At 44.9% G+C, this 27,003-nt stretch overlaps 1 protein-coding gene across 28 annotated transcripts in view; it reads left to right on the top strand.

The window, feature by feature from the left end:
- Window positions 1-6,242: 6,242 nt before the first annotated feature.
- LOC134728385 (RNA polymerase I-specific transcription initiation factor RRN3-like) overlaps window positions 6,243-27,003 on the top strand; it is a 93,009-nt gene continuing 72,248 nt past the window's right edge. For 19 of the 28 annotated variants that reach the window (XM_063598542.1, XM_063598521.1, XM_063598529.1 and 16 more), the window contains exons 1-9: window positions 6,246-6,417; window positions 7,944-8,049; window positions 9,187-9,243; window positions 16,689-16,778; window positions 16,885-17,014; window positions 17,463-17,522; window positions 18,461-18,524; window positions 19,583-19,652; window positions 26,592-26,684. In XM_063598542.1, the coding sequence (XP_063454612.1) occupies window positions 6,329-6,417; window positions 7,944-8,049; window positions 9,187-9,243; window positions 16,689-16,778; window positions 16,885-17,014; window positions 17,463-17,522; window positions 18,461-18,524; window positions 19,583-19,652; window positions 26,592-26,684 (759 nt within the window). In that variant the 5' untranslated portion in view covers window positions 6,246-6,328. Of the gene's footprint in view, window positions 6,418-7,943; window positions 8,050-9,186; window positions 9,244-16,688; window positions 16,779-16,884; window positions 17,015-17,462; window positions 17,523-18,460; window positions 18,525-19,582; window positions 19,653-26,591; window positions 26,685-27,003 lie in introns of all 28 variants that reach the window. The other 9 variants (XM_063598536.1, XM_063598535.1, XM_063598534.1 and 6 more) reach the window with 3 other exon arrangements.

Raw genomic sequence — 27,003 nt, 5'->3', positions numbered from 1 at the left:
ATTCTCCTGCCTCACCCTCCCATATAGCTGGGACCACAGGTGTGTGCCACCACTCCCAGCTGACTTGTTTATACCAGTGGTTCTTAATTGGAAGAGTTTTGTACCCCAGGGACATTTGGCAACATCTGGAGATATTTTTGAATGTTACTGTGGGGAGGAGAGGAGTGCTACTGTCATCTACTGGGTAGAGGCCAGGGATGCTGCTGAACATCCCACAGTGCACAGAACAGCCTCCTCCCCACCCAACAGAGAAGTATCTGGTTGGCCCAAAATCTCAATGATGCCAAGTCTAAGAAACTGCTTTGTATTTCTCTGAGATACTGGGATGAGGAACGCTCTAAATTAGTTGTCTTTGAGGATAATGTATGTATACATACACATATATGTGTGTACATGTATATAACTAAAGATATATAGTTGAGATCTTGCATTTGTGTTAATGAATGTAGTTTTTATAAAGATAATTGACTCATACAATAATTGTTGACTCTTTGGAAAGGAAAAAGGACAAATGAGATACATGCTATTGGTTTTGTTATTTAGAAATTGTTCATGTGGATCCTCCCTACCATTCAGCCATTTGCAAACCATTAGTTGAGCATAACTTAATCCCTTCTAGTTCACAGCAAAGATTCATCAAAAGCCATTTGGTATACTGTCACCTCATCTCTCTACTAGTGTTGATTAGATTACAGGAGGGCACCTTATCCAAATTGGCCAATGATAAATTCTTTTTTGGTACCTTACTATATATTTGTATCCTCAGAACAAATTCTTCTTTTCTGCTTAAGCTGGCTTGACTTTGTTTCTTTCACTAGTAAGCTAAGAGGCTTTGGCCAACAGAACTACTCTAGGGGTAGCTGTAAAATTTATCTCTAAGGAAAGGCTGCTGTTTTGAAATAACAGTTTAATGGGTCTTCTGGGTATATGATGATAGTAAAGCAAAATTTTGTTCTGGAATGAAGAAGCTGATTACATTGTTGTATTACAAACAATATATTACTCAGTGAAGTGAAAGGCCACACTGTGGGCAGGGTGGTGACTTTGCAGATAGCGGACATGGCCAAAGAATTACAACAGAAATTGTGCATTTAGTTTCAAGGTTTTCTTTTTCTCTTTTTTTTTTTTTTTTTTTTTTTTTTGAGACCAAGTCTTGCTCTGTTGCCCAGGTTGGAGCGCAGTGTTGCGATCTTGGCTCACTGCAACCTCTGCCTCCTGGGTTCAAGCAATTCTCCAGCCTCAGCCTCTCAAGTAGCTGGGATTACAGGCACCTGCCACCACACCTGGCTAATTCGTATTTTTAGTAGAGATGGGGTTTCACCATGTTGGCCCAGCTGGTCTTGAACTCCTGATCTCAAGTGATCCACCTGCCTCAGCCTCCCAAAGTACAGGGATTACAGGCATGAGCCACAGGGCCCAGCCAGTATTTTTCTTGTATAATGCTCAGAGTTTCCTTTAAATCTTTTTAAAAACTTGGCAGCCTTAGTCTTAGCTGTGCTTTGGGAAAATAAGGAGCTGCACTCAAGCTTAAGAAGATATTGCTGGAAGTGTACATTGGCACAGCCTTCAAAAAGCTTCTTGGTGCCCTCCTGTAACCCAATCAACACTGGCTAGAGAGATGAGGTCATATTGCATCAAATGGCTTCCAGTGATTCTTTGCTGTGGACAAGAAAGTTGCTCTTTTTTTTTGAGAGGGAGTTTTGATGCCTAGGCTGGAGTGCAATGGCAGTGATCTCGGCTCACTGCAACCTCTGCCTCCCAGGTTCAAGTGATTCTCCTGCCTCAGCCTCCCAAGTAGCTGGGATTACAGGCATGTGCCACCATGCCAGGCTAATTTTGTATTTTTAGTAGAGACAGGGTTTTTCCATGTTGGTCAGGCTGGTCTCGAACTCCCGACCTCAGGTGATCCACCCACCTTGGCCTCCAAAAGTGCTGGGATTACAGGCGTGAGCCACCACGCCCGGCCAAGAAGGTCACTCTTTATGCTCAACAAATGTATTGCAAATGGCTGAAAGGTAGGGAGGATCCAGATGAACAATTTCTAAATAGAAAAACTAATAGTAGCCAGACACGATGGCTCACACCTGTAATCCCAGCATTTTAGGAGGTCGAGGTAGGCAGATCACCTGAGGTCAGGCATTTGAGACCAGCCTGGGCAACATGGAGAAACGCCATCTCTACTAAAAATACAAAAATTAGCCAGGTGTGGTGGCGGGCACGTGTAGTCCCAGCTACTCAGGAGGCTGAGGCAGGAGAATCGCTTGAACCCGGGAGGCAGAGGTTTCAGTGAGCTGAGCTTGTGCCACTGTACTCCAGCCTGGGCAACAGAGTGAGACTCTGTCTCAAAAAAAAAAAAAAAAAATCATAGATATCCAATTTGTTCCTTTCTCCTTTCCTAAAAGCTTTTTGTGCCCCCTGCAACCCAACAGTTCCACCCTAGAAAAACACTTGTACACATACATCAGGACATGATACAAGAATATTCAGGCTGGTCGCGGTGGCTCATGCCTATAATCTCAGCATTTTGGGAGGCCGAGGTGGGAGGACGGTGGGAGATCATGCCACTGCACTCCAGCCTGGGCAACAGAGGGAGACTCCGTCTCAAAAAAAAAAAAAAGCATAATGTTGAAAATAAACAGCAGTATAATAGAGCATGGAGATAACTTTATAAAATGCAAAGACAAATAAAAGTAAATATAGTGCATTGTTTAGGAGTATAAATATGATAATTATGCAAAGAAAACTAAAATAACTTTTAAAAATCATGATGGTGACTATTTTTGGGAGGAAAGCAGGTAGAAGGTGGGATCCAAGAGCAGCACACAGTAAGTGTCAATTGTCCTAGTTAATGTTCGGCTTCTTAAATTAGGCGATATGTTCACAGGTGTTCATTATGTTCTTTTTTTTTTTTTTTTTGAGACGGAGTCTCACTCTGTCACCCAGGCTGGGGTGCAGTGGCGCGATCTCGGCTCACTGCAAGCTCCACCTCTCGGGTTCATGCCATTCTCCTGCCTCAGCTTCCCAAGTGGCTGGGATTACAGGTGCCTGCCACCACGCCCGGCTAATTTTTTTTTTTTTTTGTATTTTTAGTATAGACGGGGTTTCACCGCATTAGCCAGGATGGTCTCGATCTCCTGACCTCGTGATCCGCCTGCCTCGGCCTCCCAAAGTGCTGGGATTACAGGCAGGAGCCGCTGTGCCCGGCCCATTATGTTCTTATAACTTACATTAACATATTATTTTGTACATATCAAGCTTTTTTTCCCTTTTTTTTTTTTTAAGAGATGAGATTTTGCTTTGTCACCCAGGCCAGAGAGTGTCGTGGTGTAGTCATAGCTCACTGCAGCTTCCAACTCCTGGGTTCAAGTGATTCTCCCACCTCTGTCTCCCAAATAATTGGAACTACAGGCACGTGCCACCATGCCTGGGTAAGTTTTTTAAAAGTGTTATTTGTAGAGACGGAGTCTGGCTGTGTTGCCTGGGCTGGTCTCAAACTCCTGGCTTCAAGTTATCCTCCTGCCTCAGCCTCCCAAAGCTCTGGCATTACAGGTGTGAGCCACTGCACCCAGACTCAGACTTTTTAAAGGGAAAGAATGAGAGTGTAGGTGGGGAGACACACTTTTGGAGGCCAAGGTGGGAGGATCACTTGGGCCGGGGGTTCAAGACCAGCCTGGGCAACAAAGTGAGACCTCGTATTTAACAAAAATACAAAAAATTAGCTGGGCTTGGTGGTGTGGGTTCGGGAGGCTGAGGTGAGAGGATTGCATAAGCTGTAGGAGCCCAAGGCTGCAACGAGCCATGATCACGCCATTGCGCTCTAACTTAGGCTAGACAATGAGATCCTGTCTCAAACCAAGCCAAAACAAAACAGATAATTGTCAGATTGCTGTTTTGCTATTGTTGCTTTTTGTTTTTGCTTTGCTTTCCCTTGGAAGTGAAGAAGAGATTCTCATTTAAACAGTTATCTTGAAGTATCTTTGTGAGCTACGGTGCAATTATTTCCTCTGTCCTTGAGACACAGATGATTCCTGTCCAACATTCCCAAGGAACTCAGTAAGGACCAAATAGAGACTCAGGAAAGACAGTTACTGATTTTATACTGTTGCAAAACAGAGCTATGATTTATGTTTAACAAACTACTGGCGGGGTGTGGTGGCTTATGCCTGTAATCCCAGCACTTTGGGATGCCAAGGCGGGCGGATCACTTGAGGTCAAGAGTTTGAGACCAGCCTGGCCAACATAGTGAAACCCTGTCTCTACTAAAAATATAAAAATTAGCTGGGCATGGTGGCGCATGCCTGTAATCCTAGCTACTGGGGAGGCTGAGGCACAAGAATCGCTTGAACCTGGGAAGCAGAGGATGCAGTGAGCCAAGATCATGACACTGTACTCCAGCCTGGGTGACAGAGCGAGACTCTGTCTCAAAAAAAAAAAAAACAAAAAACAAAAAAACCAAATTGCTGTATTTTATGTTGTGAAATAGGGTCTTGCTATGTTGTCCAGGCTGGAGTGCAGGGGTGCAATCACAGCTCACTGCAGCCTTGACCTCCAGGGCTCAAGTGATCATCCCTCCTCAGTTTTCAAGTAGCTGGGACTACAGGTATGCACCACCATATGTTGCCCAGGCTGGTCTTGAACTCCTGGAGAGAGATACATATAAACACACACACACACACACACACCTTTTTTTTTTTTGAGACACAGTTTCACTCGTCACCCAGGCTGGAGTGCAATGGCACGATCTTGGCTCACTGCAACCTCTGCCTCCTGGGTTCAAGCTATTCTCCTGCCTCGGCCTCCCAAGTAGCTGGGATTACAGGCACTGCCACCATGCCTGGCTAATTTTGTATTTTTAGTAGAGACAGGGTTTTGTCATGTTGGCCAGGCTGGTCTCAAACTTCTGGCCTCAGGTGATCCACTTGCCTCGGCCTCCCAAAGTGTTGGGATAACAGGCGTGAGCCACTGCGCCAGGCCCATACATATGCATTTTTAAAAACTTATTTATTTATTTCGAGACAGGGTCTCACTCTGTTGCACAAGCAGGAGTGCAGTGGTGCTATCTCCCAGGCTCAAGCAATCCTCAGCCTCCCGAGTAGCTGGGACTACAGGTGTGTGCCACCACACCCAGATAATTTTTATTATTTTTATTTTTTAAATTTTTTGTAGAGATGGAGTTTCACCGTGTCACCCAGGCTGGATATTTTTGTATTTTCGATAGGCCTGTACAGTTTCCAAAGTTGCAACCTTTTCCCCTCCCTGAGAGTAGGGGCAGCCCCTGCTCTCCCTCTACATCCTCCACAGTCCCGAGGTTTTGGCCTCTGTTTCCTCCGTTTCCTATGCTTGGAACGCCAGTCGCTCTTTGGTTGGCCTGGCTGACTCCTTTTCCTCTTTTAAAAATTTAAGTTTGGCCGGGCGTGGTGGCTCATGCTTGTAATCCCAGCACTTTGGGAGGCCGAGGCAGGCGGATGACCTGAGGTCATGAGTTCAAGACCAGCCTGGCCAACACAGTGCAACCCCGTCTCCACTAAAAATATGAAAATTAGCTGGGTGTGGTGGCATGCGCCTGTAATCCCAGCTACTTGGAAGGCTGAGGCACGAGAATTGCTGGAACTGGGGAGGCGGAGGCTGCAGTGAGCTGAGATCACGCCACTGCACTCCAACTGGGCAAAAGGGCAAGACTCGGCCTCAAAAGAAAATAAATAAATAAATAAATACATAAATAAATAAATAAAGTCAAGGGGGTAACACCTCTTCGTAACTCTCCTGTTGTTTCTCATGCCAGCATCACCACAGCCTTGAGGCTCTGGGGTAGGTCACTTCGTCGAGCTCGTTTCCGTGAGGATAACGTTATCTTGGGTGTCTGTGAGAATGCTGCACTGAGTATAGAGCCCAGGCTCCTGGGTCAGCCGGGTTCGAATCCCCTTTCCTCCGTGATGATCTGGGTCAGTCACCAAGTGCTTCAGTTTCTTCGATTTGACTTGAGGGAGGCTTTGACTCCAAAAAATTAACACTTGAGTGTACCCGGCCACAGCTTAGCACATCCAGGGTGTTTCCACCCTTTCTTCGGGATCCTCAGGGCTGGATGGAGCCGGTCCTTCCCGTCTCTCCTTATACTCACGCACTCGCGCTGGCTGGAACAAGTCCTCCAAGTAGAACGAGGAACGGGTTTTAGCGGCGCTCTAGCCCGCCGAGAGCATACGCCCTCCCCACGCGGGGCCCCTGATTGGCTGAAGGTTGCGCTGGCACGTGCAACTTCCGGGACAGAGGCTGTGACTGGAACGAGCTGGGCATCCGGCCTGAGGCGCAGCGGTCGCGTTAGTTCGGCCCAATGGCGGCACCGCTGCTTCACACGCGTTTGCCGGGAGATGCGGCCGCTTCGTCCCCTGCAGTTAAGACGCTGGGCGCGTCGAGGACTGGGTAAGATTCAGGCCGCTTCCTTCTGCGTATCTGGGACGAAAGCTCAGGACCGCGCTTAGAGGAGCGGATTGAAAGGATGTGGGACAAAGCTAATGGCGTGTGATAGGAGCACGGGGTGGAGGGTCATCTCACGTTCACAGAAATGAGCTCATTCCTCCTAACTGGGTAATAGACATGGGTGGGGCCTGGAAAAGTGAGTATGTTCTCTGTTCTGGAGGCCCCCTTTCCCGACTGTGTCTCTTCATCATTTCCCAGGCCTGGGTACTGCCTTCTGCGCCTTGACCCCTCTTCCTTCCCTCTTCTTCGTCCAAATTTGGAAGGGATTTCCCTGGGCTATGTGGGTTATCAGCCAAACGTTGTCACTCACGGCAAATTGAATATTACATCTTTTTTGTTTGAAATTTGTTTCGACACACGTATTTGTTTAGCAGTCTTTATTTTGCTCCACTTTTAAAATCCCTAACCCCCATAGACTCTTGGCGTTTAACTTTCAGAGTCATTAGGATGCAATGTTTTTTCATTAATTTACTATGTGTAAGTGAAGCAAACCTTGTAAAACAATTAGCGTAATATGATTCATAATTATCGAGCTCCTGCTTACTGTGTTAAACACTGGGGACAGTGGTTTATCCAAAGACACTAATGTCCCTGCTTTCTACAGAGCTTACAGCATAGGGGGGAAAGGCAGTACATAGGCCAATAAATAAACGAACACGATGATTTCAGTTATACAACAAGGTAATGGGGGAGGGAGAAGGGAGAGAAGGAGCGTTTGCGATTTCTCATTGGGAAGACATCTGTCATTTGAGCTTCCACTTGAATGAAGACAAAAATCTAGGCCGGGCGCGGTTGCTCACGCCTGTAGTCCCAGTACTTTGGGAGGCCGAGGCGGGCGGATCACCTGAAGTCAGGAGTTTGAGACCAGCCTGGCCAACATGCGAAACCTCGTCTCTACTGAAAATACAAAAATTAGCCGGGCGTGGTGGCAGGTGCCTGTAATCCCAGCTACTCAGGAGGCTGAGGCAGGAGAATTGCTTGAACCCGGGAGATGGAGGTTGCAGTTAAGCCAAGATCACACCACTGCACTCCAGCCTGGGCAGCAGAGCAAGACTCCATCTCAAAAAAAAAAATCCAGCCACGTAGAGATTTGGGAAAAGAGTATTTCCAATAGAGTGAACAGTAAGTGAAATGAGAAACAGCTTGGCTTGTTTGAAGAGCAGAAAAGACATTATGGCTGTAGTAAAACAAGTTGTTGGAGATGAGGTGAGAGAGGTAGGCAGGGGCCAGATTAATGTAGGATCTTAAAGACCACACTGAGAGATTTGGATTTTTACTGTAAGTGCAGTGGGAAGACAGTTATTGGTTGCTGAGCAAAGGAGGGATTGTTGGTTAAGAGTGGAAGCAGGGAGACCAGTAAAGAGGCCTTAACAATAGTCCCACTGAATTGTGTTGGTTCAATAAATGTTGGCTATTATAATTTTTATTATTTTCATGAACTTAATAGCTTGTTAATCTTGGTTCCACAGGATTTCAAATATGCGTGCATTAGAGAATGACTTTTTCAATTCTCCCCCAAGAAAAACTGTTCGGTTTGGTGGAACTGTGACAGAAGTGTTGCTGAAGTACAAAAAGGTAAGAGGAGATAATGTGTGAGGTTTGCTTTTGGTCAGGTCAGAATACAACTATTGCTGTTATACTAAAGACCAATAGAAATAGCAAGATTAATTAAGATACCAGTTGAAATCAAATATTTAATAATAGCATGATGCCGTCAGTGCAAAATTAGAGTAATAGTGTCCTTTTTTTCCCCCACCTTGGCCCATTTCACAGGTAATAATGAGAGAGTAATAATGTCTTTACTGAGGTTTCACCTCTTCAAATGCTTTATTTACAAAGCATCTTTTAACTTTAGCAAGTGCCAGAATTAAAAACAATTACAGCATTTTATTTATTTATTTATTTGTGCTGGAGTCTTCCTCTGTCACCCAGGCTGGAGTGCAATGGCGTGACCTCGGCTCACTGCATCCTCCACCTCCCAGGTTCAAGCAATTCTCCTGCCTCAGTCTTCTGAATAGCTGGGGTTACAGGCACGCACCACCACACCTGGCTAATTTTTTTATTTTTTTAGTAGAGGCAGGGTTTCACCATGTTGGCCAGGCTGGTCTCGAACTCCTGACCTTGTGATCCACCCGCCTTGGCCTCCCAAAGTGCTGGGATTACAGACGTGAGCCACCGTGCCTGGCCTACAGCATTTTATTTTTTGAGGAACTTACCTAAGCATTACTTTGGGACAGTAAACCAGTTCTCTGAATAGGGATTTTTGTTTTTGTGGTAGTTTAGAAGCATTTCTACTGTATCTCAGCAGTAGAGGGAAAATGTTAAGTAACCATATGTTTATATGTAATATCCATTTGTATCCATATTTGAGTGAATACTTTTTTAGATCCTCCTGAATTAGATCATTATAGCTGGCTGTTTTTTTCCCTCATGCTTTTTGAGAATTCACAGGAGTATCAACTATTATATTCAAATGTCAATACAGAAGTATAGCTAAATGTAGTTTATCATTTTCCTTTTTCCAAGCCCTCTGGCTGCACTAACATGAGTGTTTAAATTTTTGTAGTCATGATTTTATAATCCGCAATTGACATGTGAAAGTTAGTGTTCCTTTTATAATTTCATCTGATGTTAAAGTACGGTTAAAAGTCTTGCTGTTGATACTAAACAGGAAACAAAAGCATAACTTAATTCTTTCCCCTTCTTGTTAAGGGTGAAACAAATGACTTTGAGTTGTTGAAGAACCAGCTGTTAGATCCAGACATAAAGGTAATTAATTTTGTGTTTGATCATTAGCAAAATTATTGCCACTGTATACAGACATAGTTTGCTCTTTGGGTCCCATTCTGTCCTCCAGAACTTGCTCTCTCCATGGTCCTCCCTTATTTTAATCTGGTGGTTCTCAACCAGGGACAGTTTTACCCCCTAGAAGACATTTGGTGATGGCTGCAGATATTTTTGTCACAATTGGGAGGAAAGGGTGCTACTGACATCTAGTGGGTGAATGACAGAGATGCTGCTAAACATCTCACAGTGCACAGGGCAGCCTCCCATAACCAAGAGTGATCCAGCCCCAAATGACAACAGTGTTGAGGCTGGGAAACCCTGCTCTAATGCTTCCTTTCTATTAGATTACTACCTCTTTCCTCCATGCTGCATGCAACTCTCTTGTCTCTTTAAAGCTAAAACAAACCAAAAAAAAAAAAAAAAAAAACCACTGATTCAGCATTTCCAGGTTCGAGATACACCTATCATGTAGTAAAAGCTGAATGCATTTTGTTTCACCATTCTTCCTTTACTGCCCAGTTTTGAAGAGAATGGTTTATTACTATGGCAGTGGTATTTAGATTGCCTGGAATGAAATTCTAATTTTATTATCCAGTGTGTGATCTTGAGCAAATTGTTTTAACCTCTCTGCCTCTATTTTCCACTGTGTGAAACCAAGAAAACAATAGAGATTTAAAAAATATGGAGTGTTTTGTTTTTAAGAGATGTGGTCTTGCTGTGTTGCTCTGGCTATTCACAGGTGTGATCATAGTGCACTACAGCCTTGAACTCCTGGCCTCAAATGATCCTTTCTCTTCAGCCTTCTAAAAAGCTGGGACTATAAGTGCATGCCATGTTTAAAGTGCATGGCTTTAAACATGGAAATACTTAACAAGGATTCAATGAGCTAATATGCAAGAAGCACTTAGAACAGTCTCTGACTCAAAGTAAGGGCAATAATTGTCATCTGTTGTTTTTGTTCCAGCTGACTGCGCTGTATCATTTCTCACTCACATTTAAGTCCACTGTTCTTATCACTGTAGTAATTACCCTGACAGGTTACCCATGTTTTTTTTTTTACATGCTGATTTCAGTGGACTTTTTTTTTTTTTTTTCTTTTTTTCTTTTTTATTGATCATTCTTGGGTGTTTCTCGCAGAGGGGGATTTGGCAGGGTCACAGGACAATAGTGGAGGGAAGGTCAGCAGATAAACAAGTGAACAAAGTTCTCTGGTTTTCCTAGGCAGAGGACCCTGCGGCCTTCCGCAGTGTTTGTGTCCCTGGGTACTTGAGATTAAGGAGTGGTGATGACTCTTAACGAACATGCTGCCTTCAAGCATCTGTTTAACAAAGCACATCTTGCACCGCCCTTAATCCATTCAACCCTGAGTGGATACAGCACATGTTTCAGAGAGCACAGGGTTGGGGGTAAGGTCACAGATCAACAGGATCCCAAGGCAGAAGAATTTTTCTTAGTACAGAACAAAATGAAAAGTCTCCCATGTCTACCTCTTTCTACACAGACACGGCAACCATCCGATTTCTCAATCTTTTCCCCACCTTTCCCCCCTTTCTATTCCACAAAACCGCCATTGTCTTCATGGCCCGTTCTCAATGAGCTGTTGAGTACACCTCCCAGATGGGGTGGTGGCCGGGCAGAGGAGCTCCTCACTTCCCAGTAGGGGCGGCCGGGCAGAAGCGCCCCTCACCTCCCGGACGGGGTGGCTGGCCGGGCGGGGGGCTGACCCCCCACCTCCCTCCCGGACAGGGCGGCTGGCCGGGCAGAGGGGCTCCTCACTTCCCAGTAGGGGCGGCCGGGCAGAGGCGCCCCTCACTTCCCCGACGGGGCGGCTGGCCGGGTGGGGGGCTGACCCCCCACCTCCCTCCCGGACGGGGCGGCTGGCCGGGCAGGGGGCTGACCCCCCCACCTCCCTCCCGGACGGGGCGGCTGGCCGGGCGGGGGGCTGACCCCCCACCTCCCTCCCGGACGGGGCGGCTGGCCGGGCGGGGGGCTGACCCCCCACCTCCCTCCCGGACGGGGCGGCTGGCCGGGCGGGGGGCTGACCCCCCCACCTCCCTCCCGGATGGGGCGGCTGGCCGGGCGGGGGGCTGACCCCCCGACCTCCCTCCCGGACGGGGCGGCTGGCCGGGCGGGGGGCTGACCCCCCACCTCCCTCCCGGACGGGGCGGCTGGCCGGGCGGGGGGCTGACCCCCCCACCTCCCTCCCGGACGGGGCGGCTGGCCGGGCAGAGGGGCTCCTCACTTCCCAGAAGGGGCGGCCGGGCAGAGGCGCCCCTCACCTCCTGGATGGGGCGGCTGGCCAGGCGGGGGGCTAACCCCCCCACCTCCCTCCCGGACGGGGCAGCTGGCCGGGCCGGGGGCTGACCCCCCCACCTCCCTCCCAGACAGAGCGGCTGGCCGGGCAGAGGGGCTCCTCACTTCCCAGTAGGGGCGGCCGGGCAGAGGCGCCCCCCCCCCACCTCCTGGACAGGGCGGCTGGCCGGGCAGGGGGCTGATCCCCCCACCTCCCTCCCAGACGGGGCGGCTGGCCGGGCAGAAGGGCTCCTCACTTCCCAGTAGGGGCGGCCGGGCAGAGGCACCCCTCGCCTCCCGGACGGGGCGGCGGCTAGCCAGGCGGGGGGCTGACCCCCCCACCTCCCTCCCGGACGAGGCGGCTGGCCGGGCAGAGGGGCTCCTCACTTCCCGGTAGGGGCGGCCGGGCAGAGGTGCCCCTCACCTCCCGGATGGGGCGGCTGGCCGGGCGGGGGGCTGACCCCCCCACCTCCCTCCCGGACGAGGAGGGAGGACGCTCCTCACTTCTCAGACGGGGTGGCTGCCGGGCGGAGGGGCTCCTCACTTCTCAGACAGGGCGGTTGCCAGGCAGAGGGTCTCCTCACTTCTCAGACAGGGCGGCTGGGCAGAGACACTCCTCACATCCCGGACGGGGCGGCAGGGCAGAGGTGCTCCCCACATCTCAGACGATGGGCGGCCGGGCAGAGACGCTCCTCACTTCCCAGATGTGATGGCGGCCGGGAAGAGGCGCTCACTTCCTAGATGGGATGGCGGCCGGGCAGAGACGCTCCTCACTTTCCAGACTGGGCAGCCAGGCAGAGGGGCTCCTCACATCCCAGACGATGGGCAGTCAGGCGGAGACGCTCCTCACTTCCCAGACGGGGTGGCTGCCAGGCAGAGGCTGCAATCTCGGCACTTAGGGAGGCCAAGGCAGGCGGCTGGGAGGTGGTTGTAGCGAGCCGAGATCACGCCACTGCACTCCAGCCTGGGCGCCATTGAGCACTGAGTTAACGAGACTCCGTCTGCAATCCCGGCACCTCGGGAGGCCGAGGCTGGCGAATCACTCGCGGTTAGGAGCTGGAGACCAGCCCAGCCGACACATCGAAACCCCATCTCCACCAAAAAAATACGAAAACCAGTCAGGCGTGGCGGCGCACGCCTGCAATCGCAGGCACTCGGCAGGCTGAGGCAGGAGAATCGGGCAGGGAGGTTGCAGTGAGCTGAGATGGCAGCAGTACCGTCCAGCTTCGGCTCGGCATCAGAGGGAGACCGTGGAAAGAGGGGAGAGGGGAGAGGGGAGAGGGGGGAGGGGGGAGGGGGGAGGGGAGAGGGAGCTCTATCTACCACACAGTCCTTCTCTGAATATGAGTCCGATAATACACCTTCAGTGGACTTTTTTTTAAGACAAAGTCTCCTTCTTGTCACGCAGGCTGGAGTGCAGTGGTGTGATCTGGGCTCACTGCAACCTTTGCCTCCTGGGTTCAAGCAATTCTCCTGCCTCAGCCTCCCAAATAGCTGAGATTACAGGCACCCGCCACCATGCCTGGTTAATTTTTTCATTTTTAGTAGAAACGGGGTTTCACCATGTTGGCCAGGCTGGTCTTGAACTCCTGACCTCAGGTGACCTGCCCGCCTTGGCCTCCCAAAGTGCTGGGATTACAAGTGTGAGCCACTGAGCCCAGCCTCAGTGGACTTACTTTTTTAAGCCTTGTATTCCTTGTATCAGCCGACACTGTTGGCCACCCACTTCTTAAAACTTCAGCGTTTCTGATCCTCCTGTCTCCTGATCCTTTAATCTGTTTTTTTTTTTTTTTTTTTTTTTTTTTTTTTTGCTCTGTCGCCCAGGCTGGAGTGCAATGGCGCAATCTTGGCTCACTGCAAGCTCCGCCTCCCGGGTTCAAGCGATTCTCCTGCCTCAGCCTCCCAAGTAGCTGAGACCACATGCACCCGCCACCACCAGCAGCTAATTTTTTGTATTTTTAGTAGAGATGGGGTTTCACCATGTTAGCCAGGATGGTCTTGATCTTCTGACCTCGTGATCTGCCCGCCTTGGCCTCCCTAAGTGCTGGGATTAGAGGTGTGAGCCACCACGCCCGGTCAGTGATCCTTTAATCTCTAGTATCTCTCGATAGGTTCTTGATCTTAAATTTGGTGTTGATTGGGCTTCAAAACTTGACTCTTTTCTCACTCTGTTGATTCTTCTGTGTGATCGCCTCATCTCCCTTCATGTCTTTGAAATCTACCTATGTCCTAATATATTTGTGTCTGTAGCCAAGATTGCTCTTGTGGGCTCCAGACTTATTTCATTTTCGTTTTTGGGGACGGGCAGAACAGAGTCTTGCTCTGTCACCTAGGCTGTAGTGTAGTGGGATGATCTTGGCTCACTGCAACCTCTGCCTCCTGGGTTCAAGCCATCCTCCCACCTCAGCCTCCTGAGTAGCTGTGCCACCATGCCCAGCTTATTTTTTTGTATTTTCAGTAGATTTGGGGTTTCACCATGCTGGCCAGGCTGGTCTCGAACTCCTGACCTCAAGTGATCCACCCGCCTCAGCCTCCCAAAGTGCTGGGATTATAGACGTGAGCCACTCCACCCGGCCTAGACTTGTTTCTTAACTGTCTGTTAGATGCATTTATCCAGAATCATCATAGATGCTCCAAACTTAGCATGTCCACTCTTGGCTGGGCTCCATCTTTCATGGAGCTTTCCCTGGTTCTCTCTAAGCACATGGTGGTTCCTTCATTGAGTCCATTTCCCACACTTCCAGATCTCTCTAGTTACAGATCTGGTTTACAAGGACTTCCATGGTCTATTTGGTGCTTCTTTGTTCCCCAGATTTATTATCTGTTGGCTTGGTCACTATACATGCCTGCCATACTGAATGTTTTTCGGTTTTCTGAAAACATACTTTTCCTTCTATAAGAAGCAGAACATCCAGAAAAGACTCAACTGTGTTACTGTTTAAAGACAGCTGAAGCATCACTTTCTCTTTAAAGCTTTTCGACCCCTGCCTTCTTTCCCAGATACAAAGGGACATTTTCTTTGTGTTCCACTGTATTTTTTATCAGCAGTTCTCATTCTTGGTATTTTGACATACCAAGAATTGCACTAGTTGTGTGGAGTGTTGCAAGTAGAACTTTTTTCCGTCTTGAGACAGGGTCTCGCTCTGTCACCCAGGCTGGAGTGTAATGGGCCCAATCATGGCTCACTGCAGCCTCAACCTCCCAGGCTCAAGCAATCTTCCCACCTCAGGCTCCCGAGCATCTGGGACCACAAGCATGTGCTACCATGCCTGGCTAATTTTTCTGGAGACGAGGTCTCCCTATGTTGCCCAGGCTGGTCTCAAATTCCTGGGCTCAAGCAGTCTCCTCCTGCCTTGGCCTCCCAAAAGTGCTGGGATTACAGGCATGAGCCACTGTTCCTGCCTGCTAGTAGAAATAATAATAGTTCAGTACTAAAGCATCAAAGTCTGCAACTGATTTACTTTTTTTTTTTTCTTTTTGAGATGTAGTTTTGCTCTTGTTGCCCAGGCTGGAGTTGAATGGCATGATCTTGGCTCACTGCAACCTCTGCCTCTGAGTTTTTTAAGCAATTCTGCCTCAGCCTCCTGAGTAGCTGGGATTATGGGCATGCACCACCACGCCCAGCTAATTTTGTATTTTTAGTAGAGATGGGGTTTCTCCATGTTGGTTAGGCTCATCTCGAACTCCCAACCTCAGGTGATCCACCCACCTCGGCCTCCCAAAGTGTTGGGATTACAGGTGTGAGCCACCACACCCAGCCTGATTTACTTTTAAAAATGGTACACTTTAAATGTTATCCTTATAGTTTTGTTGCAGTCTTTTTAATGGAAAAGAGATAGGATAGATTATTTTATTTACACACTAACTTAGCTTGTTTTCTACATGCCTTTGGCCTTAGTGAGCTACCGTTAATGTTATCCTTAACAGTTTTGGACATATGAAATTACCATAGTACAAATGAGTTGTGGTTTTACTTTATTTTACTGCCAGGCTACTTGGGATTTCATCAGAAAATGGTTGATCTGTGGGAGTTTGACACATGGATATGGCATAGTAAGCACTCAGTAGCTGAATTAAGGTGGGGAAAAGGGGACAGCTTCTTCTCCGCATATAGGGAGGCATGTGGGATGGTGGACGGAGGATAGCCTTGACCGAGACAGATGGGTTTGGACCTGCTTCTTTACTGGCCTCTTGGTTGGGCAGATTGCTTATTAATCGTTCTTAGCCTCAACTTCCTGAACAGCAAAATGGGAATAACTAAACATCTTGCAGAGTTTTTAGGATTAGAAGAAGATATATATGTGGAGTGTCAGGCACCATGCCTGGTATATGGTGTATTCTCACTAAATGATAACTCCATATGAATATCCCTGTAGGTATGACCTTGTGTTGCTTTTATTTATATGTCTTAGCCTTCCACAAATTAGGGGCTTTTTCTTAATGTTTTTTTTCCTGTGCAGTATATATGCATGAATATAATTAATATAGTAATATTTTACATAATTGACACTGTATTTTATACCTTGCATTTCAAATTTAGCAGTTCTTCTCATGTCACTAACAATTACTATGAACAGTAATTTGATTGCCTGAAAAATATTTCATGGAGGAATGGGGCTATCATTTATACAGAACAAACACATCATAATATATTTAAACTCAGCCACAGATTTGGTTTAGAAAAGTTATGTTTATTCATGACCCCAATTGATCAGCCTAGACTGAATTTTATCAGCATGCTTCCTGGTCAGCTTGAATATAGAGGAAATAGAGGTAGCTATTGTTCCTTTGTGATCTTCTAATATTTCAATCTGCTAGAATTCTGCAGTTTTTAAAAGTCCCAGGTGTCAACATTTGAGGTGATTTCACTTTTTCAGGGCAAACAAAAGTGATCAGGCTGAAGTATTGCATTTAAGTCTTTCTCCTGTGTATTAGAGTTACTAGATTACTTTCTTAAAACAATTAAGTTTATTGTGACATCTTTTTCTGTTTTAATACCCAGTTTTGATTTCCTTCCAAGTTTGTGACCTTTTCCCCCCAACCTATTCTTGATAAATGATTGATATAAGATAGCTGTAAATTTCTGTTATCTTAGAGGATTTGTGATTTTGAAAGTACTCTTTGTTTAACTTAAGGATGACCAGATCATCAACTGGCTGCTAGAATTCCGTTCTTCTATCATGTACTTGACAAAAGACTTTGAGCAACTTATCAGTATTATATTGGTAAGTTCACCATTTATTTTACTGTCAAGTATGTAATTCAGAACTTTGGTAATAGTATATGTTATATTAATAACATGCTGCTTTTATCTTTCTTCCCCCACTCTAGAGATTTCCTTGGTTGAATAGAAGTCACACAGTAGTGGAAGAGTATTTGGCTTTTCTTGGTAATCTTGTATCAGCACAGACTGTTTTCCTCAGACCGTGTCTCAGCATGATTGCTTCCCATTTTGTGCCTCGTAAGTCATTACTCTTTGCTTGCTTGGAATTTTCTTTTCTTTTCTTTTTAATACTTCTTTATTAAAATACCACCTTCCCCTTATGTATGAGAGACTGCTACCATGGAAGATTCCAGATGCATATTGGCACCAGGTCTGATAGACATATATTCCCCGTAATGACCCCTATGGAGGTGTCTAGATTCATTTGTTGCTGTGAGTTTTATGAATTATAACTTGCTTTATTGAACTCCTGGTGAAATCTAGGAATTTTTAGCCATTTAAAAACTATAAAGTTGCATTACTTTTTTTCAGATTGTGCATTTAATTAATCAGTGGGCTAACTTTGGATTATGGAAAAATAACTTTTTTTATAGCTGTTCATTGTCTAGGTCAATAACTTTTTTTGTATAGCCATTCATTGTCTAGATCAATGACAGAACAACATATTTTCTTTTTCCCTCAAAAGCCCGAGTGATCATTAAGGAAGGCAATGTAGATGTTTCAGATTCTGATGATGAAGATGATAGTAAGTATAAAAAGGTTTAAAGTCTGGGCACAGTAGCTTACACCCATAATCCCAGCATTTTGGGAGGCCAAGACGGGAGGATCACTTGAGGCCAAGAGTTTGAGACCAGCCTGGGCAACATAGTGAGACCTTGTCTCTGCAAAAAAACATTTTTTTTCAAATATTTTCTTTAAAAAGGCTTAAAGTAGAACTAGGCAGGGTAGTGTGTGTCTTTAGTCACAGCTACCTGGGAGGCTTAAGTGGGTGGATTGCTTGAGCCCAGGAGTTCAAGCCCTGCCTGGTGGCAAGACACTGTCTTCTTTAAAAAAAAAAAGTAAAGCACAGAATACCTGGCACCTATTCTAATAAGTAGACTGCAACAAATGACAACCTTTGATGTAATCTTTTTGTTATATTTACCATTGATATGCAGTCAGTTGTCCTGAATGCATTATTTATATAATTAGTCCATTTAATTTTCATTGATGCTGGTGGAGAAAAGTCTTGAAATTATTATTTCTCTGATAAATTATTCCGTTTTGGTTAGCATGTGTTTTTAGCTTCAAGTATGTCACTTTTTGTTTGTTTGTTTGTTTTTTGAGACAGAGTCTCGCTCTGTTGCCCAGGCTGGAGTACAGTGGTGTGATCTCAGTTCGCTGCAGCCTTCACCACCCAGGTTCAAGTGATTCTCCTGCTTCAGCCTCCTGAGTAGATGGGACTACAGGCGTTTGCCACCATGCCCGGCTAATTTTTGTATTTTTAGTAGAGATGGGGTTTCACCATATTGGTCGGGCTGGTCTGGAACTCCTGACCTCAGGTGATCCACCCACCTCGGCCTCCCAAAGTGCTGGGATTACAGGCGTGAGCCACTGTGCCCGGCCTGCATTTATTTTTAGCTTCAAGCGTGTCGCCCTTCAGTTTTGTTTTGATGCTCATACTCTGAACTTTTCTCCTTTCAGATCTTCCTGCAAATTTTGACACATGTCACAGAGCCTTGCAAATAATAGCAAGATATGTACCATCGTGAGTATACTTTTCCTTATTTTGAATGTTTAATTCTCAAGAAAATTGTAATCAATTAGTAAAAATTATAAAATGTTAATAGTATTAAAGCTTGAGTTTTACATTGCATGTTTTTTTTGTATCCACTTGAGGAAACATTACATTCTACAAAAAGTGGCATTTCCATTTTCTATTTATTCTCTTTAATTGTTTTTCAAAGTTTGTATGCAGATTCTCCCCCAATTTTGTATGGTGGTTGGAATTTTGTTTTTATCTTCAACAGATATGCTATCCAAAATTTTTCAGTGAGAAACCCCTGGGTGTGTTTGTGTCATGCCATATGAATAAAAATTGCACTTCTAAGAAAAGCTTTTCAGGTTTGTGGGTTTCTTTTGGAGGGGTGGATTTCTAGTTCCCTCTGTCTGTTGATTATTTGTTAACTTAAAAAAATCCAACTTGATTATTTTTTCTTCTTTTAAAAATAATATACATGTGTAGTGGGAAATGTCAGCAAAAGTGCTGTTATGTTTCTGTGGGAGAGAAGCTCCCTCTTTGATTTGCTGTTGATATCAGAGTTAACAGAAGCTTATTTTCTCTAAGTCGTTATAGACTTTCTCAGAAGCTATACATTGTAAGTTCCAGTTCTGGCCGGGCGCGGTGGCTCACACCTGTAATCCCAGCACTTTGGGAGGCTGAGGCGGGTGGATCACCTGAGGTCGGGAGTTCGAGACTAGCCTGACCAACATGGAGAAACCCCGTCTCTACTAAAAATACAAAATTAGGTGGGCATGGTGGTGCATGCCTGTAATCCCAGCTGTTTGGGTGGCTGAGGCAGGAGAATTGCTTGAACCTGGGAGGCGGAGGTTACAGTGAGCCGAGATTGTGCCACTGCACTCCAGCCTGGGCAACAAGAGCGAAACTCTGTCTCAAAAAACAAAAAAAGTTCCAGTTCTTTGAGGTAGGGGTTCCTGTTTGCCTCCTATATCTATCGATATTTGCTTTTAGAATGGTAGTTTTCCTTTTTATTCCTTTTCTAGAAAGTAAAGTTAACATGGATTGATTTAATTTTTTAAAAATAGGACACCGTGGTTTCTCATGCCAATACTGGTGGAAAAATTTCCATTTGTTCGAAAATCAGAGAGAACACTGGTAAGAAATATTTTCATTGAGAACATCATGGAAAAGTTGTTTGTATGATTTCATTTTAGATGATATTAGGTCTTTTTCTTTCTTTTTCTGTCTTTATTTTTATTTTTCTTTTTTGAGACCGAGTCTCACTCTATCGCCCAAGCTGGAGTGCAATGGCATCATCTTGGCTTACTGCAACCTCTGCCTCTCAGGTTCAAGCAATTCTCCTGCCTCAGCCTCCCCATTAGCTGGGACTGCAGGCAGCTACCACCATGCCCAGCTAATTTTTGTATTTTTAGTAGAGACAAGGTTTCACCATATTGGCCACACTGTTATCGAACACCTGACCTTGTGATCTGCCTGCCTCAGCCTCCCAAAGTGCTGAGATTGGTGAACCACCATGCCCGGCTGATGTTAGGTCTTTTTCTTAAAGGTTACTTTGTCTTCTAGACTTTAAACTGATGTCTAAGAATTTGACTCAGATTCCTTTCTTATAAAGCAGCTATTGGGGATTCGCAGTGCCTTTTTCTGTTATTACTATGTGCAAGTCAAGGTCTGAGTTCATTTCAGGAATATCTGTAGTGGCTTTATGCTCATATGGGCAAGAATTACTAGAAGATAATAGTTCATGTATTACTAATTGTGAACATGCCTTATTTTAACCTGAAAACAAAGCCTTCCATAGAAGAATTCTGCTTAAGTTTTTGTACAATGTTCAGATCATCTGTGCAGTTTTTAATAATTAATAGTGGTTGCCTTAGTAGAAAACCGAATCTAGTAGCATACAAAAAGAATTACGTACCATGACCAAGTGCGACTGATGTTAGGAATGCAAGATTGATTTTTTTTTTTCGGGGGTGGGGGGACAGTCTCTGTCTGTCACCCAGGCTGGAGTGCAGTGGCACCATCTCAGCTCACTGCAGCCTCTGCCTCCAGGGTTCAAGTGACTCTCCCACCTCAGCCTCCCAAGTAGGTGGGACTATAGACATGGGGCACCACACCCCACTAATTTTTGTGTTTTTGGTAGAGATGGGGTTTTGCCATGTTGGCCAGACTGGTCTTGAACTCCTGACCTCAAGCAATCTACCCATCTCCACCTCGCAAAGTGTTGGGATTAGAGGCGTGAACCACCGTGACCAGCCGAGATTGAGTTAGTACCTGAAAATGAATTAATAAAATATTTTGTAGCAATAGAACAAAGGACAAAAACCACATAATCATCTCAGTAGATGCAGAAGTGTGTGACAAACACCAATATCCTTTTATGAGAAAAACAGAAGGAAATTTTCTCAACCTGATAAAGGGCATCTGAAAAACCCACAGCTAACATCATATTCAGTGGTGAAAGACCAAAAGTTTTTTCCTAAGACAAAGAACAAAACAAGGATTTCCGCTCTTGCTGCTTGTCTAGCCAAGGCAGTTAGGCAAGAAAAAGAATTAAAAGCATCCAGATGGAAAGGAAGGCATAAACTCTCTTTTGCATGGTGATTTTATATGTCATTCTAAGGAGTTTACACACACACAAGAAATTTTAGAGATAATAAATGAGTTCAGCATGGTTACGGGACAGAAGACTAACATACACTAACCAGTTGTTCAAGACAATTGAATAGGGGAGAATAGTCATTTCAACAAATGCTGCTGGCAGAAGTGGATATGAACGTGCAAAACAGTGAAGCATATGGATATCCATATACAAAAATGAACTCAATAAAAGCCCTACATGAAGTGTAAAAACTAAAACTCTGAGAAGAAAACGAGTACATTTTCATAATGTTGGATTAGGCAGTAATTTCCAGATTTGATGCCTAAGCACAAGCAACCAAAGAAAAAATGCATCAATTGTACTTCAAAATTAAATGTTGTTATGCTTCATAGGACATCTTCAAGAAGATGAAAAGAATCCCCAAATAATGGGAGGAAATATTTCTAAATTTTATGTCTGGTAATGGACTTGTATATGTAAAGAACTCTTATAATTGAATAATAAAAGGGCAAATAGCCCAACTGAAGTGGGCAAAGGATCTGAATAGGCATTTCTGCAAAAAAAGCACATGAAAAGAAGCTCAACATCATTAGCCATCAGGGAAATGATTTCACTTCATGCCCACAAGGATGGCTATAATCAGAATGAGAAGACAGTAACAAGTGTTCACAAGGATATGGAGAAATGGGAACGTTGGAACTGTCATATGTTGCTGTGAGAATGTAAAATGGTGCAGCCGTTTTGGAAAATAGCCTGGCATTTCTTCAAGGTTAAATGTAGAATTAACACGTGACTCAGCAGTTCCATTTCTGGGTTTATACCCAAGAGAAATGAAAATATATGTCCACAGAAAAACTTGTACATGGATGTTCATAGCAGCAGCATCCATAATAGCCTCAAGTAGAAGCAACTCAAATGTCTGTCAACTGATGAACAGATGACAAAACATGGTACAATGGAATATTACTCAGCAATGAAAAGGAATGCTTTATATGTTACAACATGATTGGACCCTAAAAACATGCCAAAAGACTGTGTATTATATGACTCCATTGATAGGAAAGGAATGGTTTACATGTTACAACATGATTGAACCCTAAAAACATGCCATAAACTGTGTATGACTCCATTGATATGAGAGGAATGGTTTACATGTTACAACATGATTGAACCCTAAAAACATGTATTATATGACTCCATTTATATGAAATGTCTCAAAGAGGCAGATTCATAGAAAGACTAGTGGTTGCCAAGGTCTTCATTTTTTAGGGGTGCACTAATGGATGTAGGATTTCTTTTTAGAGTGATTAAACTGTTACAAAATTGCTGGCTGGGTGCAATGGCTTACGCCCATAATCACAGCACTTTGGGAGGCTGAAGTGGGAAGATCCAGGAGTTGAAGACCAGCCTGGGCAACATAGTGAGAAAATGTCTCCCTAAAAGGAAGAATTAACCTCATGTGGTGGTGTGCACCTGTAGTTCTAGCTACTAGGGAGGCTGAGGAGGAAGGATTGCTTATCCCAGGAATTCAGGGTTGCAGTGAGCTATGATTGCACCACTGTACCCCATCCTGAGAGAGAGAGCAAGACCCTGTCTCTAAAAGAAAAACAGATGTTCTGAAATTGATTATGTTGATGGTCACATAACTGAATATATTAAAAACTTAAATTGTATACTTTAAGTTGGTGATTTTATGATATATGAGTTTTATCAATACAGCTACTTAAAAACCTATAGTTATGCAAATTAAAAATTTCATTTACTGGGGATAATTGAAATTATTATACCGAACATAATACATGTAGAAACAGTATAGTTTTTGTATTGCTGGATAGTCTGTTTTTTTCTTTTTAAATATTTGAAACTAAAGGTCATGTAATTGATGTTTTTCTTACATAACTGTGAAACATTTATTCTCTGTTGAAATGTTTTATCTTACGTTTTCTCCTTTAGGAATGTTACGTTCATAACTTACTAACGATTAGTGTATATTTTCCAACCTTGAGGCATGAAATTCTGGAGCTTATTATTGAAAAACTACTCAAGTTGGATTAAGTATTGAGTAATCTATTTTTATTTTCTTTTTTTATTTTTTATTTTTATTTTTTTCATTTACTGACTTGAATTTGTTATAATCACAGTATGTGGAAACAATAGTCAGTGATAGAAAAGAATCCACTTGGCCAGGCATGGTGGCTCATGCCTTTATTCCCAGCACTTTGGGAGGCCGAGGCAGGCAGATCACCTGAGGTCAGGAGTTCGAGACCAGCCTGGCCAACATGGCGAAACCCCGTCTCTATAAAAAAAAAAAAAAAAAAAAAAAATTAGCCAGGCATGATGGTGGGTGCCTGTAATCCCAGCTACTCAGGAGGCTGAGGTGGGAGAATTGCTTGAATCCGGGAGGCAGATCTTGCAGTGAGCTGAGATCATGCCACTGCACTCCAGCCTGGGCGACAGAGCGAGACTCCATCTCAAAAAAGAAAAGAAAAGAAAAGAAAAGAAACCACTAGCACCATTCTTTGCTTCCTTTCTTTGAATGTGTCTTGAACTCCATCTGTGCATGTACTGGGAGTTGTAGACAGTTCCTTCTCATGATTGGAGAACAAGGCATTAAATACATAGTTATCCAAATGTAAAAGTATGGTTGTGGAAAATGCTATGAATGAAACATACATTATGAGTTAGAGAACCTGATAGAATCACAGTGGGGTCAGGAAGGGATTGCTACAGAAGTGATTTTTCCTGTTTGGCCTTTCTTAAGGGCAGATTATAATTATAAACAGTTAAAACTTTGTTTAAGGAGGCCCACACTAAGGTGCAGTGGGAATGAAAGGAAGTGGTAGATTCTAGTGACATTGTGAGGAAAGGTGAACTGGTCCTTGAGACTGGTTTGGAGGAGGGGAGGCAGACAGTAAGGGAAAGGAATCCTTCAACAGTTGCTCCCTGTGGAATCGAATCTTGGTGTTGCCATTAATGGTAGTTAGAAATATGAAGAGGAGGCCGGGTGTGGTGGCTCACGCATGTAATCCCAGCACTTTGGGAGGCCGAGGCGGGCGGATCACGAGGTCAGGAGATCGAGACCATCCTGGCTAACATGGTGAAACTCTGTCTCACTAAAAATACAAAAAATTGGCCGGGTATGGTGGTGGGCACCTATAGTCCCAGCTACTCGGGAGGCTGAGGCAGGAGAATGGTGTGAACCCGGGAGGTGGAGCTTGCAGTGAGCCCAGATTGTGCCACTCCGCTCCAGCCTGGGTGACAGAGCAAGACTCTGTCTCAAAAAAAAAGAAAAAAAAAAAAAGAAAAAAAATATGAAGAGGAGGCAGTTGGAAGAGTAGTTCCATCTTGGCCAGGTTCAGTTGCTGGTGTGCAGCCTACCAGAGAATACTCACAGGCAGTCGTGGCTGCAGATGGGGACCTGAGCATAAACCTTTGGAAAGATGCAGTTTAGGACAGGGGAGGAGAAGGGTGATCAGAAGTATGGGGAAAACCAAGAGCCTGGATGCTCAGGAAGAATCCACCGGAAGGAGGAGTTTGGTCAGCAGCATCAGATACTGCTGTCATTTTTTAGAAAGATGAAAAGAGCAACAGTCCTTGGATTTAGTGGTTAGAAGGTAGACTTTGTTGCTTTCTGGAGGACCATGTCAGTGAAGACGCAGAAACTGCATTTCGGGAGAGGATGTGGATGGTGGGGAAGCAGAATTGGGGCTGTTAGAGACCTTGGTGCAGGGTTGTGGTGGAAGGAGGGGATGGAGCAGGGCTAAGAGGCGTGGTTTAGTAGTGGGGAGACATGAGCAGGTTTGTGGACTGAGGGGAGAGGAGCTTTGGTGGAGGAAAACATTGATGCTATAGGGAAAGCAGGAAGATGGAACAAGGTCTTAGAAGAGCTGGAGCTTGGGCTCACTGGTGCAGTGCTCCCTTGGAGTTGCACCTCTCTGGCCAACTGTATATGTACTCTTTATAGTCTTTCTCTGGTATATACTTAAGGAACATTTTAGAATGTTTACAAAGAAGGTCAAGCATAGTTAATAAAAAATGGCATGGTTTGAGTGGTATGTTAAGATATTTGAATGGTGATATACCAAAATAAATATTGCATCATGCACATTTGGCTTGCAGTTCATCATTTTTCTGCTCAATTGATTGACGATATGTTTATTACAAAATGTGTCTGTGAGTGTCTTGTACATAGAGATTGTATTAGTCCATTTTCACACTGCTGATGAAGACATAGCTGAGCCTGGGAAGAAAAAGAGATGTTTTTGTTTGTTTGTTTGAGATGGTGTCTCGCTCTGTTGCCCAGGCTGGAGTGCAGTGGTGCGATCTCGGCTCACTGCAACCTCCACCTCCCGGGTTCAAGCAGTTCTCCTGCCTCAGCCTCCTGATTAGCTGGGATTACAGGCACGTGCCACCATGCCCGTCTAATTTTTTGTATTTTTAGTAGAGATGGGGTTTCACTGTGTTAGCCAGGATGGTCTCAATCTCCTGACCTCATGATCCGTCCACCTTGGCCTCCCAAAGTGCTGGGATTACAGGCGTGAGCCACTGCACCTGGCCAAAAAAGAGGTTTAATTGGACTTACAGTTCCACATGGCTGGGGAGCCCTCAGAATCATGGCGGGAGGTGAAAGGCACTTCTTACATGGTGGCGGCAAGAGAAAATGAGGAAGATGTAAAAGTGGAAACCCCTGATAAAACCATCAGATCTCGTGAGACTTATTCACTATCACGAGAACAGTATGGGGGAAACCTACCCTATGATTCAAATTATCTCCCACCAGTCCCCCCCCAACAACATGTGGGACTTACAGGAGTACAATTCAAGATGAGATTTGCGGCCAGGCATGGTGGCTCATGCCTGTAATTCCAGCGCTTTGGGAAGCTGAGGCCGGTGGATCACCTGAGGTCAGGAGTTCGAGACTAGCCTGACTAACATGGAGTAACCCCATCTCTACTAAAAATACAAAATTAGCTGGGCACAGTGGCACATGCCTGTAATCCCAGCTACTCAGGAGGCTGAGGCAGGAGAATCTCTTGAACCTGGGGGGCGGAGTTTGCGGTGAGCCGAGATCTTGCCATTGTATTCCAGCCTGGGCAACAAGAGCAAAACTCTGCCTCAAAAAAAAAAAAAAAAAAAAATGAGATTTGGGTGGGGACACAGAGCCAGACCATATCAGAGCTAGAATAAATGTTGAATTTGTTGAGGCTACCTGACATAGAGCATCATGTGATAGTTGTCGATTTTATATAAGTATGTAGTAAAAGGGGCTTGGTTTATTATATTTAAATTCCTTCATGACCTAGGTCAGTTTACAGGCTTGCACCATAATTGTGTATTGTGTTGGGGTGTGATATAAGGCACTAATCTGGACACCTTGAACGTGTGTATATCAGATGAATTTCCATCCCAAAATAACATAGTTGTATTTTTTAAATCCTTTTATTCTTCCCCCCCCCCCCCCCCCTTTGTTATAGGTGAATGCATCCCGGCAGGGTATTGAAGATGCTGAAGAAACAGCAAATCAAACTTGTGGTAGGACACATTCCATGGAAGGATTGTTTAATATGGTTAGCAATTTATTAATGAAAGTGGAGATGAAGTTTGTCATAATCAAAGGGTGGAAACAGCTAGTGCTGCTCATCTTTGTTAAGGCTTTAGATTGAAAGAATTAAAATAGTTTAGCAAACTTGAAAACGATTCCTTATATGAGTAATTTGCTGCCATGTCATTTAGCACTTAGCATAATTGGTCTATTTCCAAGGCTTTGAATTTGGGTTTGGTGAAGTATGTTTCACTTTTGTTGTTGTAACTTTCAGTGTTTGTTTTTGTAAGCCAGATGCTGTCTGTGAGGGCGTGGCTAATAGAAAACATACCTGTTTAATTTCT

This window comes from Pan paniscus, chromosome 18, assembly GCF_029289425.2.
Source record: "Pan paniscus chromosome 18, NHGRI_mPanPan1-v2.0_pri, whole genome shotgun sequence".
Lineage (NCBI taxonomy): Eukaryota > Metazoa > Chordata > Mammalia > Primates > Hominidae > Pan > Pan paniscus.
The sequence above is the reverse complement of the archived record's forward strand: the minus strand, read 5'-3'. Positions and strand labels throughout refer to the sequence as shown.